The 16,117-nt window shown below is 45.4% G+C and overlaps 2 protein-coding genes across 9 annotated transcripts in view; one reads left to right on the top strand and one right to left on the bottom strand.

Annotated features, from left to right (window-relative positions):
* Nucleotides 1-16,117, top strand: part of LOC144151427 (SEC14-like protein 2) — a 273,494-nt gene that overhangs the window by 205,222 nt on the left and 52,155 nt on the right. The gene's annotated exons all lie outside the window — the stretch shown is intronic.
* The window catches only part of LOC144153010 (SEC14-like protein 2), a 41,458-nt gene that overhangs the window by 24,218 nt on the left and 1,123 nt on the right, over nucleotides 1-16,117 (bottom strand). For both annotated transcript variants that reach the window (XM_077684633.1, XM_077684632.1), the window contains exons 2-4: nucleotides 6,162-6,231; nucleotides 4,578-4,621; nucleotides 3,885-3,947 (exon numbers count right to left, since the gene is read on the bottom strand). In XM_077684633.1, coding sequence (XP_077540759.1) covers nucleotides 3,885-3,947; nucleotides 4,578-4,621; nucleotides 6,162-6,231 — 177 coding nt within the window. The remainder of the gene's footprint in view (nucleotides 1-3,884; nucleotides 3,948-4,577; nucleotides 4,622-6,161; nucleotides 6,232-16,117) is intronic.

The raw sequence follows: 16,117 nt of genomic DNA, 5'->3' as shown, positions 1-16,117 counted from the left end.
AGCTAAGGCGTAAGGCGTGACAAAACAAAATACAAATGAACATGTCATTATACAATGTTAGCTAAGGCTATTTTGAATGATTCATGATCGATAATGGCAGCGGTTGATGCAGGAAGATGGTTCCATTCGACTGAAGTCCTGGGTATGAAAGACTGAAAAAATGCATTTGTCCTTGACGATGGTATTTCAATTTTATTAGCGTGATCCAAACGAGACGATATGAAATGCGGAGGCAAAATAAGCTGATGATGTAGATGTGGGTGATAGAATATCTTATGGAACAGACAGAGACGCAAATTTTTACGGCGATAAGATAGCGTTGGTAGTTGAAGGCTACATTTCATTGAAGTTATGCTAGCAGTGCGATTATAGTCAGAAAGAATGAAGCGAACAGAGTTATGTTGTGCCGTTTCGAGTGATTGTATTAGCGTATCATAACTTGGATCCCACACTGATGCGGCATACTCCAGTTTAGAACGAACGAGTGTTTTGTACATAAGTAATTTAAATCAAATTCGCCCCCTATAAAATGAAAGACAAAATACTTTATACTTTCTGTTCTACCCAAGCTAAAAAAAAAGGATATTTCGGTTACAGAAGATTTTTCCCCCGCCACACGTTATGCTCGCAAACGACTTATCGACTTTGCGAAAAGCCAACCTAAGGCTCCTCAGTTTAAATTACAGTATAACCCACCGCAATGGCTCAGTGGCTAAGGCGTTGCGCTGCTGAGCACGAGGTCGCGGGCTCGATTCCCGGCCGCGGCCGCCGCTTTTATGATGGAGGCGAAAAGCAAAAACGCCCGTGTGTGCGAGATTTCGGCGCACGTTAAAGATCCCCAGGTGGTCGAAATTAATCCGGAGCCCTCCGCTACGGCGCGCCTCATCGCCTGCGTTGCGTTGGCGCGTTAAACCCCTACAATCAATTTAAGTGATGAAGGGGCTCTTGAAAAATTGCGTCGGAGGTATCCTAGCGGTGTTATCTATGTACCGGAATGTGACTCAAGAAACACTTCGAATAAAGTTAGCTGTCGAATAAAGCGATTTTGTTTCAACGAGGGTGTACGCTATATAGCGCCGGGAACTTCCCCTTAGCAAATTTGGAGTGGGTCCCGTACAAATTATTTGACTTCTGCAAGGGACGTTAAGGGGGGGGGGGGGATAGTTGGTTTGAATAAAATCATAAATTCAAGCATGGATGGACGAAAATGAAATACCTGGGGAACTGCAGAATGGATTTAGACAAGACAGGCGACTGGATGACAATTTGTTCGTGATAACGCAATGCATTGAAATTGCGAAAGCACAGAATAGACCATTATGGATTACGTTCTTGGACATTAAAGGGGCATATGACAACGTAAACAGAGAACGGCTGTGGATGATGCTGAAACTTCAGGGATTAGATGAAAAGTTAATACAGTTCCTTATGGCAATCTATAAAAACAATAGAGTGCACCTTACATGGGAAGGACAGAAATGCGCCCAGCAGGCCAACATCCATCGGGGACTGAAACAGGGATGCCCTTTGAGCCCAATACTGTTTATGCTTTACATGGCAGGGTTATAAAAGAAACAGGAACAAAGTCAAGTAGGGTTTAGCCTAACCCATATGCTACAACGGGAAGTGGTACAACAGCATATTCCAGGAATGTTATACGGAGACGACATTGTTCTTTTAGCTGATAACCAAACCGATATGCAACGGCTAATAAATATTAGCGGCCAGGAAGCCACCGACCTCGGATTAAATTTTAGTGCAGAAAAGTCAGGAATAATGGTCTTCAATGATGCTACCACTGACGCAGTGCCTATCCAGCAAGGCGAATTACCCAGAGTGAAGGAATATAAATATTTGGGAGTGTGGATAAACGAAAATCTAAAACAGCCAAGGTAACAAAAAAAGAGGCAAGGCAAGGCGGACGGCGGACGATGACAAGGGAGGGAGGGACACAGCCCCGAGCAACAGATGCTTCGCATCTAAAAATGGAAGCTAAAACGTCGTTAGAGATGTACAGGGCCGAGAAATTGAACATCAGAAAGGAAACTTTCTACGATAATTCACAGGGCAGCGCTTTGCTTTTCGAGGCTAGAGCAGGTTGCTTGCGAACTAAAAGCTTTGTGGGGAAGTAATCACAAAATGATGGGGTATGCGTGGTCTGCGGAAAAGAAAGAGAAACTATGCGGCACATAGTGTTAGAATGTGAGGGTATCCATCCAAATCTACATAAAGGAAATATTCGGCTTCCAGAAGCGCTAGGATTTAAGGGTATCACAGAGGAAGTTAACTTCAAGGCTATCGAGGGGACGAAAAGAAGATTAGAATGCTGGTGGACGAAAAGCAGAGAGGGGAATATTGCCTAAGACAGTTACCACCTGTAACAGAAAAAAAAAAGTATTTTGTGCCTAATAAGCTTTTTGTGCCTGCCCTAAGCAGCGCTAGTATTAAACCAAGAGTGTAAAACATAGGTATATTAGTCCTTTTTGGTAAGATGACATGCCATAACCCCGATACAAAGGGGAAACCAATAGAAATCATCAAATCATCATCATCATCATCATCATCGGTAAGATTAGGTAGAAATCTGTTGCACAGCCTTCGCTAAAGTCCACAGGCCGCGCGGATAGGGGGAAAAGTGGATTGTAATGGTAAGGGTAGGTATAAATCTGTTGCACAGCCTTCACTTTTTGTCCCTAGACCACACAGAAAGCTCCTAGGGTGGAAATAATTCAGAGCAGAAGCTTAAGTCTCGAGCGCAACCTAACCAAAATACACACCAAGAACCTGGAGCAAACATTTTCATTTTTACTGGCACAAAATATCGCGTTGCATAAAAGGGCTCAGGACTATCATTGAATTCTTCGCGGCCTGTAAGATTTCGTCCTGACCTCGGAAATTTAACTAAGTCTGTATGTGCTGTACAGTATTAGACGCCTGAGAAAGGAAGATAGCTCCCTGTATATCAGAAATTGCGGAAAATGTAGTGGCTACACCGAAGTGATGCTTCTCGAAAAATAGATAAATTGGGTCCACCTATAAACATGCAGCGGATGCAAATGAAACCTCAGGTGATCTCTTTAGCGGTATATTCGCTGGAGTTGTGAGGGTGCTAATTTACTCTCATGGCGTGAAATAAAACAATTAAAACATGGACAAGAATAAAGGACGTGCCTTTGCATCCTTAGGTTCCCTCCTCAAGCCCACCAGCCTTTACTTGTTTGCAATTACAGCGAAAGTTTATATTTTGCTCGTTTTCTATGTATTTTTGCTGTGCACGGGCAAGAATGCCTTTCAGTAAAGCCAACTTTTTGGGCGAATGCTCGGAAGAAAACAGCTGCTTACAACGGTCGCTTTATGAAATTTTCCAAAAAAAGCAGTTGTATGGGAATTAATCACTAAAACGACTGTATCGTTATTCTGAATTTAATTTACTTGTCATAATTAATTAGTTCACACGGAAGTTGTAAATGTTACAGAATTACTGTCTGCTGTCTGTACATGGGCATCTACGGATGGAGAATGTGTACAGGAAACGGCTGCAACTCTTGTTTGACCAAAACATTCCCAACAACAATTATATGGCAATAGATTTGTTCGAAATGAAGTTTAACCAATGTGTCGTATGCAAGGCAGCTTCGCTAGTCATCCGCCTACAGAAGGTAGAATGGCTCGGGATTTTTCTGTCTTACATTTTAAACAGCAGCGTCGCTTTGTGTTGCATTCATTCAGTGGCATCGGCTGGTCTCTGTCGAGTGAGTGCCGTCGGGTAATTTGTCGCAGCACAACGGACAACATTGCTATTTTGTATGGCCTGAATCTATTCATACTGCGACGACGATGAACGGAGGGCGCGAAGGAAAACGAGGGTGCTGAAATTTACAAACCGTTGGTTCATCGTAGTCCTCCAGTATGCTGTCGACGCTGTACTTTTTTCTCCAGGCCACGTGCTGCGCAAGAACAAAAATGGGTAAGCATTTAATAATGATGCCTTGAATTTCATTCAGGATATTTATTTATTTATTTATTATTTTTCCCCTGTCACTTTTTCCTTACAATCTTCCACGTTCGCACCACATCACTGTAGTCATCCCCATATGGCGTAGAAAGCCCTGTAGCTAACAGGGCTGCCCACGCCAGTTCACATTAAAGATCTCTCTCTATCTCTCCTATTTTGCTACTGCGCGGAACAACGATTGCTAACGCAAAGGCACATAAAGCAAAAGGACACAGCGCAGGCATGTGTCGCATGTCTCTTTGCCGCCGTTGTTTCGTGCAGAAGCAGAATGAACCAGTTGCGACTAACCCAGTTCAGTTTTCTCTCTCTTCGTGGCGAACGAAACTACGAAAATGCGCACCATTCGAAGGTAACTTAGTTGGCAAGAACGGAGGATGTACGCCGTAGCTGGCATACCAGCTACACTGTCTGCTCTCATGTCGGGGCGATGCGTGTTAGTGCGTCGGCATTCTTTCCGTGAATGGAACCGACGATCGACACTCAGGGAAGTGCAATGGAGGAATCTAACAGAGTGATTTGCACTTTTCCTGCTAGTCCCTTGGGTAAGTATTCGTCAACTCACCTCCCGCAGCATTTTCTCCGCATCCTGAGTCTTGAACTTCCTCGCTGCCAAAGAAGGGTAGCAACACATCACCAAGCAGAAGCTACCTCTGTGGTCAGAAGCTGAGTGTGAGTCAGCGAGCACTTTTCGCGGGCGAAATGTTCGGAGAGAAACGCCCCGAATAAAGAAATAACCCTGTACTGGGGATTGGGCTACAACCGCGCGTTTTAATTTTTGTTATGCCTCGATTACAAGCTACCTCAAGAAAGGAAGTAAGAAAAAAATTTTCGAGGATTTGCGAAGGAATTTCTGCTCTTCTGGCAGCCTTAGGCGTTTATTTTGACTTTGCTTCGGCAACAATTTTTGCCAAAAGCTAAGCGTTGTCAGCCTGGCTTTAAGCTACGTTTTCTTTCTACTTTGAAGAACGGCGGAACCCAGCCTTGAAGACGCGTACACGAGGACAGAGCAGGACAACACACGCGCTAGGTCATACCCTCTCCTCGTGTACGCATCTTCAAGGCTGGGTTCCGCCGTTCTTCAAAGTATCTACGAACAGGCCCAACATCAAACTCTTCTACGATTTGCTTCTATTACGCCTAATGCTGAAAGACAATCAGAGAATTGAGGATGAATTGCTCTTTAGCTTCTCTTTGAGAGCTACTTCTTTCTACTTTAGAGCTCTGTAATTGCTCTTGAAGAAAGGCGGGATCTTTCTGCTCTCATTCCGGTGGATGACAGTCCCTCATTCCCCTAATTGTCTGTCTCTCCGCACGTCAGTTGAGGAAACAAATCGTAGTAAAAAATGTGTGACGTAAAAACGTAAAGGCAAAGGACAAAATATTTCTTGGACGCAGGCATTCCTGTGCAAATAATAATCACCAGACAACCACTAATAGCGCGAAAAAACTTAATTAGGGCCATGTTGTGAGAAAAGGCGCATACGGCGTCCGCTTGCAACGACAATTTCATCACAAACATTCAGGGTAGGGGAACTGTTACTTTCTTTGGCCGACCTAAGAAGGTGTGTGTTCGCTTCTCTTAAATACTGACACTAAAAATAACATAGAATTACTATCATGGAATTACTATCATAGCCCCGTGACCGTGTTATCTGCGCTAAGGGTCATCAGGAAAATTTCGTATGCGTTTTGTATGTTTGTCGAAGTACTTATCAAAGTATCCTGTGTTTTCGAAACAAGAAAAAGTTGCTTTCTGCGCTTTGTTATAGAGTATTTTTAACTACGTGTGTACTAGGTGTTTTTTACTAAGTTGTATTGCACATATTTGCATTCCTTCCCACCTGCAATGTTCCCATGTGTCACTCCAAATTACTTTTTTTTGTACATTCTCTTCTTTTTCTCTTTAGTGACATATATCGTGTTATTTGCTGTTCCGTTCATTCAAAGTTCATTCAAAGTTTGATGTTCCCTTACAGTTCTGTCGCGACACTCACCCTTTGTTACCCCCCTTACACAATGCCCTGCAACAAGGGCCTGTAAGGTATTTTTAAATAAATAAATAAATTATGTATTGCCACGAGAAACTACTTTTGATATTTTTTGCAAAGGTCTATGTAAACGCTGGAGGCACGGTGTACCAACCCACCTCTTAGCCATTTGAGCAGGTACCAATCTTCTTTCGATGGCGTCTCTACGTCGGCCAGTGCTTGACGCAACTGCAAGGAACACCGGCAACGTTTGAGCTCTGCGTGGCGTACTGACTGCAGCGAATACCATAAAAAAAATGTCAACCTATGCAAAAATTTTGACAATAGCACGAACGCACGCCTTGCGCTGTTGTACTTGCGAAAATTCTATTTTTCACTGAAATTTTGTCTTAGTGAATTTGGCGAATGACAAAGCCCGAGTTGGCAAAGCTGATTTGTCGTCCTGGAGCGTTGAAGTTAAACCTACTTGTGGAGCTTTCTTAGAATGTACGCAAAGCTTAAGGGAAATGCCACAAAGCTGTGAAATGTTGCTGAGCGTCTAGGCTTGGTCGAAGAAGAAGATTGATTGATTGATTGATTGTAGGGTTTAACGCGCCAACGCAACGCAGGCGATGAGGCGCGCCGTAGTGGAGGGCTCCGGATTAATTTTGACCACCTGGGGATCTTTATCGTGCGCCGAAATCTCGTACACACGGGCGTTTTTGCTTTTCGCCTCCATCAGAAAAGCGGCCGCCGTGGCCGGGAATCGAACCCGCGACCTCGTGCTCAGCAGCGCAACGCCTTAGCCACTGAGCCACCGCGGCGGGTGGTCGAAGAAGAAGAGACAACTTTGATAATTTGCATTTATTTCCCCGGCCGATATCCTGCGTCAACAAAGATGACAAGGCCGATGCTTGTTTGGTGCTGGCATATATTCTCGTCCAATTAGACAGGTCGCCTTGCCATATGTTACTTCAAAAAGACGCCCAAGCAGAGAAAAATCTCATCCGCAAGAACTATAACGGGCAGACAAGGCAACGCGAATGTCTTTGGTTTGTCATTCATGCACAACCTGAATTTAAATTGCGGCTGGTGCGTGACGAAGTAGCCACACGTAATAGCGGCGACACAGTCTGGTTTAAAATATCAAGCATTTCCCGACCCCCCTCTCCTCGTCTTCAGCTGATTCTGTCGCTACCTCGCTTTAATGCACTACGCTAGCTCTTTCGGAATACACAGGTTATAAATTGCAGCATTGTTTTGCACCCTTTTATTCTCAACAACTCGCTCCCGAGGCTCATCTCACGTACAGCTGCCTACGTTTGTTCACTACACAATAGGAGATATCGGAACGACGAAACTACTCAGGTGGGAAGTAAATGCGATAGGGAGCTACACTACTGCTATCTTTACTCTGTCCTCAGTACGCCCACTACCTTACTGTGCCATTGGCGATAAAGCCCTTGGCGAGAGGTCACAGCCAAGTGAAGGATTCGCCGTCACAGCGGCAATAGAAAGGCCTTTCATTGGGCGGAGTTTGCCCCACAAAGTGCGGTTTAATGCGGTGGGAAATAAGAAAACCATCCACGTCAACGACTCAGATACTATTTATGGCCCTACAAAAACTGCAGAAAAATGAAATACGAATTTTGAGAAAGGCCTTTGTAGGCCACACACAAAAAAAGCCAAATGACCGCCAAATGACCGCGGTAATGCACGATTTCTCTTCTCAACGTAGGATTTCTTGACGGGAAGGCGGGTATTTAGGAAATCCCTCTGTTTAGGCCTGATCCATTCATATGCGGCTATGGGACGTCGGGTTATTACCACATGCAGGTTAATATTACCAGTATCATAAACAAGTTTCCCATAGTAGTTACAGGAACCCAGGCTTGAGAAGGAGGTGATTTGAGTATAGAGGCTTAAGATTTAAAAAAGGCCGTGCTTAGAAGCGCCTGATCTATGCACGAGTCAGGATCGACGCGGGACGCAATCAGCGCAATGCTGGACGCAACGCACGGGAGTGTACAAAAGCCGGAATGAACCCATTAGTGTATAAGAATCCCATTATTTGATCTTGAAGTAGTGCAGAGTACTCGCTATCATCATCAAACCCCACCAGTATAAGTACGCGTCAATTAGCACCGGTGCATGTAGAGTAAAAGTCACTTGTTTTTTGCTTAGACGCCACGGACGTGGAAAAATTGTCAGCGCCCTTATAGCTGTTTGCTTCCCCCATTACACTGGTGAACGGTGCCGAAACAGTAGTCCGGCGAATTCACATTTGCAATGGCTAATTGCAGTGGCCCAGCAGCCGATTCAGCACTAAGTTCTTACTCCTCGAATTTTGCACTCCGGCAACCGAACGTATAGTCCTCTGCCCAATGCACATTTTTCCGCGGGGAAAGAGCAACTCGTACACCATTCCCATTTTACAAGTAATATTCTAGACGCTGCACTGTGCAGTCTGTAAAATGCTTGTCTGTAACGCTCGAGCGGCGTGCTCCGGACTGCACGGGAGACCCCTAGTGACAACGCCTGGTTCGAGATAGGCAGAATGTGAGCATGCGTGGCCCGTATCAGCGCGATGGCTGTGTCCCTCCTCGCTGTGCCCGTCGCCTTGGCTTCCACACCTTCTTTGACCGTAATAAGCGCTGCATGCCCGCGCTGCCGGGCCGGACATTACCCGCCGTAGCGCGCGCCGTGCGAGTTTTTCGGCTGCATTAGCTTTGGCGCACAGATGTTCATTGCGTCATTGTTCTTCCAATACGCTGCATAAGTACTGCGTGCACCACCATCCGGTTTCTGCCCTCTGCTTTGCCCGTCAGCGCTGACGGCTTAACGCCACAATACTTAATGCAGTGTGCACGCGATCACGGACCGACATCTAGTCACTCTAGAACACCGGCAGCGATGTGTTTTCGGCGATTATTGTTCGTTTTCTCGCATACAACAAAAAAAGAGAAAAACGCTTGTCTAAATTGCGTAGCGCGCCGCGAAAATTAAGCATTGCACGTCGTGAAACGCCGCCAACGTTGTACTAACAATCGCTAATCTCTACTATTTTTTCAAGGCCCGGCAGTGCAGGCAGCGCTTCTCACGGCGAAAGACTGTGCAGAAGCCAAGGCGACGGGCACAGCGACAAAGGAAACAGCCATCGCACTGATACGGACCGCGCATGCGCACATTGTACCTATCTCAAACCAGGCGTTATCACTAGGTGTCTCCCGCGCAGTCCGGAGCATGCCGCTCGCGCGTTATAGACAAGCCAATTGTAGTCCACACAACTCTGCGTTATACTGCACACCTCGCAACCTGGGAGCAAATATTACCCAACCTATCCCAGTGTTTTTCAGCAAATGGGCTGGCTGCGAGCCAGAGTAGCCGAACTGTGGCATTTATTTTCCTATCCCTTACGTTTGAAATGAAATTTATACCATAGGAAATATAGCCGGGTGATGGAGCGAGCATACTTCCCTCTTTGATAACGCTTCCGGCCTTATACGAGTCCGCCCGCCTCCCCCCTTCCCCACTCGAAGTTCGAATGCGCGTGCCCTTCGTCGCGTGTCAAGCAATATGGCACTCCCACAGATGGCCTCTTCCACTGTGTTTTTGTATGTTGCCTCTAGCCCTTCGGTACATCTGTGTTGTACATCATGAAAGACCTCAGCCAGCTCACCGCTGTTAGCAGCTCACTGCTAAAGGCATCTTTTTTTTAAGTGCAATGCACTTCTTAAGCGACCCTGAACCTGCGTCCACCGGCGATGTCCGCGCACGTGGAGATGGGCGCGCGCAGCCTGGCCGCTGACATAGCACATACCCACGTGGGGGATTGGCCAGGAATCTCCTCGTCTTCCTTGGCAACGGGGGGAGATGGGCGCGCGCTGCCTGGCCGCTGACATGGCACATACCCACGTGGGGGATTGGCCAGGAATCGGGTGTGAGAAGGGCTAATGCACCCGCTTCAAGGAGTACTGACACGAAATTTCAAAGCTGAGATCCGCTCTAGCAATCAAGTACAACGACAACACAAATAGGTGTCTGTGAATAAATGCATCTTTCTTTCTTTGTAGTTGTGTGTGTGTGTGTGTGATCTCTCTTCCGCGAACATTACCGAACCGCGCAAATTCAACTCGTGCATTCGCACTTTCACATTCTTCCCCTCGGGGAAATGCGGGGAATTTTTATTGCGATAGTATGCCCTTTGGCATACTATCCAAGAGATCCAATTCGTGTGTTAGCGCTCCGCCTTTGTCGCTTTTAGGTGCAGGATTTGCATATCTTGATGAGTTTGGTACATGGGAACGTGCGCCTGCGCAGTTGCTTTTAATGGGTTCCTGTGTCAAGTTTTTATCTTTGTTTTATACCTTCAATGGCTTTATATTTGTCTCTTCAATAAAATTTTTAGTTTGGGTTCAGCGCTTGTTTAGTGTTTTCCTCCCCATTGCCCTGTTATTTGTGCGCTGCGAAGATGAATCTGTACCAACTAGCCCGGTTTTCTACGCTACTTTGGCATAAGGGCCTACATGTACAAGTTGGAACCCATTTCCCGGAGTAAGTCCAGAAAACAGCGGTGGTGGGGCCCCCACAGCCATCGTTGGAGATCGGGGGGTCTCCCAGGATGCAGGCCTGTGCCGCGAAGGTGTCGAATCTCGCTGCTCTCAGGGAAGAGCACGTCCATAGCAAGTGATTGGTGTCGGCGTCTTCGGCAGGAGCCGTACAGAAGGGGCAGTTGTTGGTAAACGGGGCATGGTATCGCGGTGGCCATGCCTGGGTTACCGCAGGAGGAAGGGCCACCCCAACTCGAAGTCTACGCAACAGGACCTCCTCCCAGCGAGCGAGCCCACTGGGAAGGTCTGTTCCACACGGTGGGATGAGAGCGCGTGTGGCGCGACGCAGATCTTCCTTTAGTTGGAGAAATTGTTCATGTGGGTCAGTTGTCAGCAAGGGCAGGGGCCGTAGAACCGACGTAACTATCCGCCGCAATATGAGGGGTGATAGTATTATGCCAGATCCACGACAGTCGGAGAGGGCAGGGGCACGTGTCCAGAAGGTTATGAATGTCTTTTGAGACAAACACAGCGCATAACGGTGAGGACGCGCCGGCGCCAGTGCGTCTGCCGCGGCTATGACGCAACACAATCCAACACAATCCAATTTAATCCAAGCCAAGCCAAGCCAAGCCAATCCAATTCATTCGAATCCAATCGAATTCCCCTCGCGAGAGAGTGTTCGCTGTCGGAGAGGAGAGGGGGTTAGCGGCAAAGAGCGCAGCTCACGCGGCGAGGACAATGGGGGAGGGGCGGACGCCGACAACAATGCCGACGCCGGATGCAGGGACAAGGTGAGTGAATGAGATGCAGTCGCATCTAAAAAGTTGGGAGATGGATCTTAAAATCGGGGTCAGTGAGAAGTTAGAATACTGTATTCATGTTATATTTTATAACTGCTGAATTATGACTTGCGATGGACTCGTGATTATAACTGCAACTTCAGAAGCAAGGGAGCCTGGGACTACATACATATGAAAATCGGTAACGTAATTAGTTCCATGGTATTGCATTCCTTTCCACTCGTTTTAACAAACTGGCTTCATAAAAAATAGCCGTAAAGAGCTAATTTGATCCCCACCTTTTACATCTGAGATTTTGTTTTAAGAGGCGATGCAAAAGTAAAACGAGCAGCTCCAGCAGCTAGGAGCTTATAAAACGCCATGCCTCTGAATGCACCCCTCTTTCGAACAGCATAAGGAACCCTGCAACACTTTTTGTAGCTTTTTTTCAAAACCTTAAATGCTTTCAGAACGTATAGTCCAAAGCGCAACCAGTACTTAAATCAGGAATCCGCAAAGTACCCCCCCCCCCCCCCAAAAAAAAAAAAAAAATTACTTGCTGCTCTGGGCCAATAAAGTAGCTCGGAAACTTGCTTGAAAGATTATTCCTGTCTTTCTCCGTCCGTGCGCTGTTTGCGCGCTTGAGCGGCATGGTTCAGGCGGCTATTGGCCGGATTCCTTTCATTTAAACCAATGAACACATTCGAAGGTCACTTGAAAAAAAATTAGCCGCGTATCTCCTCCTTGCGTCTGAAATGTCGACAAAAGACGATAGTCTTTATCGACATTTCCCAAGTAAATGCCTCCCTTTGTTATCCCGCTCACCTCCCAGTGCTTTTTTTTTCTTCCGTCGCGCTCCTCCTAAGGTAAACACACTAAAGGTTTGCTCAAGTCAATTTAAATGTACCGCGTTGCACTACTACAGACCGGGTTCCCCGATGCCATCGCTGCAATACGGCGGAGACGCGTGAATCGAGGCGCCATACTTCACCGTTTATGGAACCACGCTTCCCTACTCCACGTGCTTCCAGGAGTGAAGGAAAGAGTGAAAGAGTTTATCAGCTGGGCTGCAGGGTCCCGTTAAGACAATTGCTTGCACGGCCATTTTATCTGTTGTTGCGCTGTGAATCGGAAACCTTCCTCTCTCATTTTTGTTACTTCACTCCTTGGCGCGGACGCTGCGGACGCGTTCAAGGCTGCGATAACACGACTGGCGAAGGCACACGTATGCCTCTTGTACGAACCCCACCCTTTGCCTCACGCGCATGGGCTTTTTACTCTTTACTGCCTGCGCATAAGTGACTTAAACCAAGATGACTCATTCGAACGACTTTGTGATTTTGATATTTGCTTGAAACCTTTTTTTATCAATCACCGAATGTCAAAATTTGCAAATATCTTCGACTGGAAAAAAAGTTTCGAACTGTCAAAACAACCTTAGCATGCGACAAGGCGGACGACGTTTGTAACTTGCCCCGCTGCCTCTGTGCCTCGGCCAACTCAAGTTACGTCTAGCAATGAATGTACAGTAATCTCTCGGTAACCCGGAGTCCTAAAACACGCTGAAAACCTCGAGATAAGGGGAGTATCGAGTGAAAGAGGAGTGATTACATGGCGCCTATGGGAGGCACGGCGAAAAAAATGTTTCGACTTAACCGATATTTCAAGATATCCGAGTTCAACTTGGACTTGACGTGAGATTACTATATATATATATATTATATATATATATAAATGGCGATTCAGAAAATAGGAAATGAGGGGCTCCGTGAAATACGACAGAAAAAAAGGACTGCCAACCCTTATTTTCTGTCTATATATATATATATATATATATATATATATATATATATATATATATATATATATATCATCATCACCAGCATATCTACGCCCACTGCAGGGCAAAGGCCTCTCCCATTATTATCCAATTACCTCGGTCCTGTGCCAATTGTGACCAATTTATCCCCGCAAACTTCTTGATCTCATCTGCCCATCTAACTTTCTGCCGCCCCCTGCAACGCTTGCCTTCTCTAGGGATCCACCCTGTTACCCTTAATGACCAATGGTTATCTCGCCTTCGCCTTACATGCCCTGCCCACGTCCATTTCTTCTTCTTAATTTCTACTAATATGTCTTTAACACCAGTTTGCTCCCTGACCCACTCCGCTCTCTTCTTGTCCCTTAATGTTACACCTATCATTTTCCGCTCCATTGCCCGCTGAGTCGTTCTCAATTTAAGTTGAACCCTCTTAGTGAGCCTCCAAGTTTCTGCCACATAGGTGAGTACCGGTAAGATGCAGCTGTCATACACTTTCTTCTTCAGCGACAATGGTAGGCTGCTATTCATTATCTGAGAATGTCTGCCATATGCACCCCACCCCATTCTGATCCCCCTGTGCCTCTTGGTTGGGATCTGGGGTAACAACTTGGCCTAAGTAGATATATTCGCTTACCACTTCCACTGCCTCGCCACCCATCTCAAACTGCTGTGCTGTCCCGAGGTTATTGATCATTACTTTAGTTTTCTGCATATTAATTTTCAGGCCCATGGTTCTACTCTGTTCGCCCAGTGCGGAAAGCATGCTTTGCAATTCGTCCCCCGAGTTACTTAGCAAGGCAACGTCATCAGCAAATCCTGTTCTCAATCCAACGTTCTGAATACTACTTGTAAACATGCTGTGAATCACATTGGAGAGATTGTGTCTCCTTGCCTGACACCCTTCCTTATGGGTATTTTACTGCTCTCCCTATGGAGGATGATGGTAGCTGTAGACCCATTGTAGATATCCTCTAGTATTCTTATATAATGCTCATCTACCCCCTGGTTCCGTAATGCCTGAATGACTGCTAGGGTTCCGATATATATATATATATATATATATATATATATATATATATATATATATATATATATATATATATATATATATATATATATATCGAATCAGAATAGGAAATAAGGGGCTCGTTGAAAATAAAACAGAAATAAGGGTTGGCAGTCAAGAAAACCTCGGAAAGCAAAGGGGAGGATATGGTAGGTCATAGAAACAGATAAAAAATTTAGAAAGAAAGAAAGTGGAGAATCTGTTTCTATGACCTACCATAACCTCCCCTTTGCTTTCCGAGGTTTTCTTGACTGCCAACCGTTATTGCTGTCTTACATATATATATATCTATATATATATATATATATATATATATATATATATATATATATATATATATATATATATATATATATATATATATATATATATATATATATATATATATATATAAAGAAAACTTTGAACAACGTAAAAGCGCGATTGTTGCCAACGTTTCAGCAAAGAGACTTGCTTTCGTACGCTGGCATTAAAAACATCTTGCAGCATATTGTTCCTAAAGTCTTTACAGCGTCAGAATGGAGCTACGTCGGCCAGGCGCCTCACTAGGTGCTGATGTGTGAGACAGTGATGGCAACCGTGCTTTCCAATTTAGATATACGTCATTTTAATGACGAATGATGACCACTCGGATAAAATACGGAGAGTGCAATAGAAAAGATGGCATTTTCAATGTTAACATTTTAAAGCACAAAACCAATCGTCCCGTTATTCAAATTGTACAGCTGTATTTTACGGGGAAAAAACTAATGCTCCTTGCCATGTAGACATTTAGATTTTCTTTAAAGGGGCCCAGATATACAGCACTGAATGTTGTTTACATGTATCTGCTGCCAGTGACTCATTTAATCGTCACACGCACAAGTTTTAAATGCCGGCGAACGCACGCACTGCTCACTGTTTTTTTTTTTTTTTTTTTTGCATAGTTGAAAACCTTGTTCTCCTCGAGATACGGGGAGCAGACGCCCTTGACTTTCTGAGCAAACGCAGTCAGCATGTCCCTCGACGTCTGTATCGCGTTGCTTGAGGGCAGTCTCAGGTTGTCGTGTGTGGCCCAGCGCTATGCGATTCCTCGAACTCCGTCGCATGCTTTCTTTTCGCACCCGGCTGCGGGAAGTGCCCACTGCCGGGCAGGCATGTCGCAGTTTCGAAACTCGTGAAGTTGGTGGGTGTTCTAAAAGTGGCTGACAGCGTCATCCCGTCATACGCGGAGGTAAATGAAAGTTACTCTCGGTTAAGCTAAGCAAATAGGACTTCGTGCAACTTGTCATGTTAGAATAACAGTAATTACCCTCGTTATAATTAAATCGCTTAATTCGACGTCCCGCCTTCTCCGAATTTTTTTCGCGATTTCCAATCCAATCCAGTCCAAACTGTAGCACACGCCGTAGGGGGGCAAATCATTCCCGCTTTTAACAAAGCGTCACTTAAAACATAGTCTGTGTCCTGTCGAGAGGGCTTCGTCATAGCGAGGGTTTAGTATTAGAGGAAATATAGCGCATTTAGGTTGGCAGTGTTCACGATTCAAGAGAGTTGATGGTGTTAACTAGCGGGTGAAGACAAAATGTATCTCAATAGAAAGAGTGTCAGCGCTTTAGAAAATTCAGAGGCAGCTGTAGAAAACTAGACCCGAAGAAGATCGTTAACTTTTGTTGATAATTGTGCGCATTTACAGCGTCCGTTGAATAGGCGCGCGGCGCAGCTCCAGTAAGAATGCGCTGTACCTGCGCAGTGCTCGATGTGATGCAAGGTGTTCGTAACTATTGAAAGTAAATTTTGAGGCGGAAATTCCGACAATTGGAGTAGCGGTTCTGTTTAATTATGCGCCTTTAATTATTTTCCCTGTATACTTGTTCACTTTGTGCGTAATTCCCTGCCATTCAAAGCACCTTCCTTATGAGCAGTGAAAGGGCGT

This window comes from Haemaphysalis longicornis, unplaced genomic scaffold, assembly GCF_048455015.1.
Source record: "Haemaphysalis longicornis isolate Haplotype H1 unplaced genomic scaffold, Haemaphysalis longicornis Haplotype H1 scaffold_9, whole genome shotgun sequence".
Classification (NCBI taxonomy): Eukaryota; Metazoa; Arthropoda; class Arachnida; order Ixodida; family Ixodidae; genus Haemaphysalis; species Haemaphysalis longicornis.
Note: the sequence above shows the minus strand (reverse complement) of the source record. Positions and strands in the feature narration are given on the sequence as shown.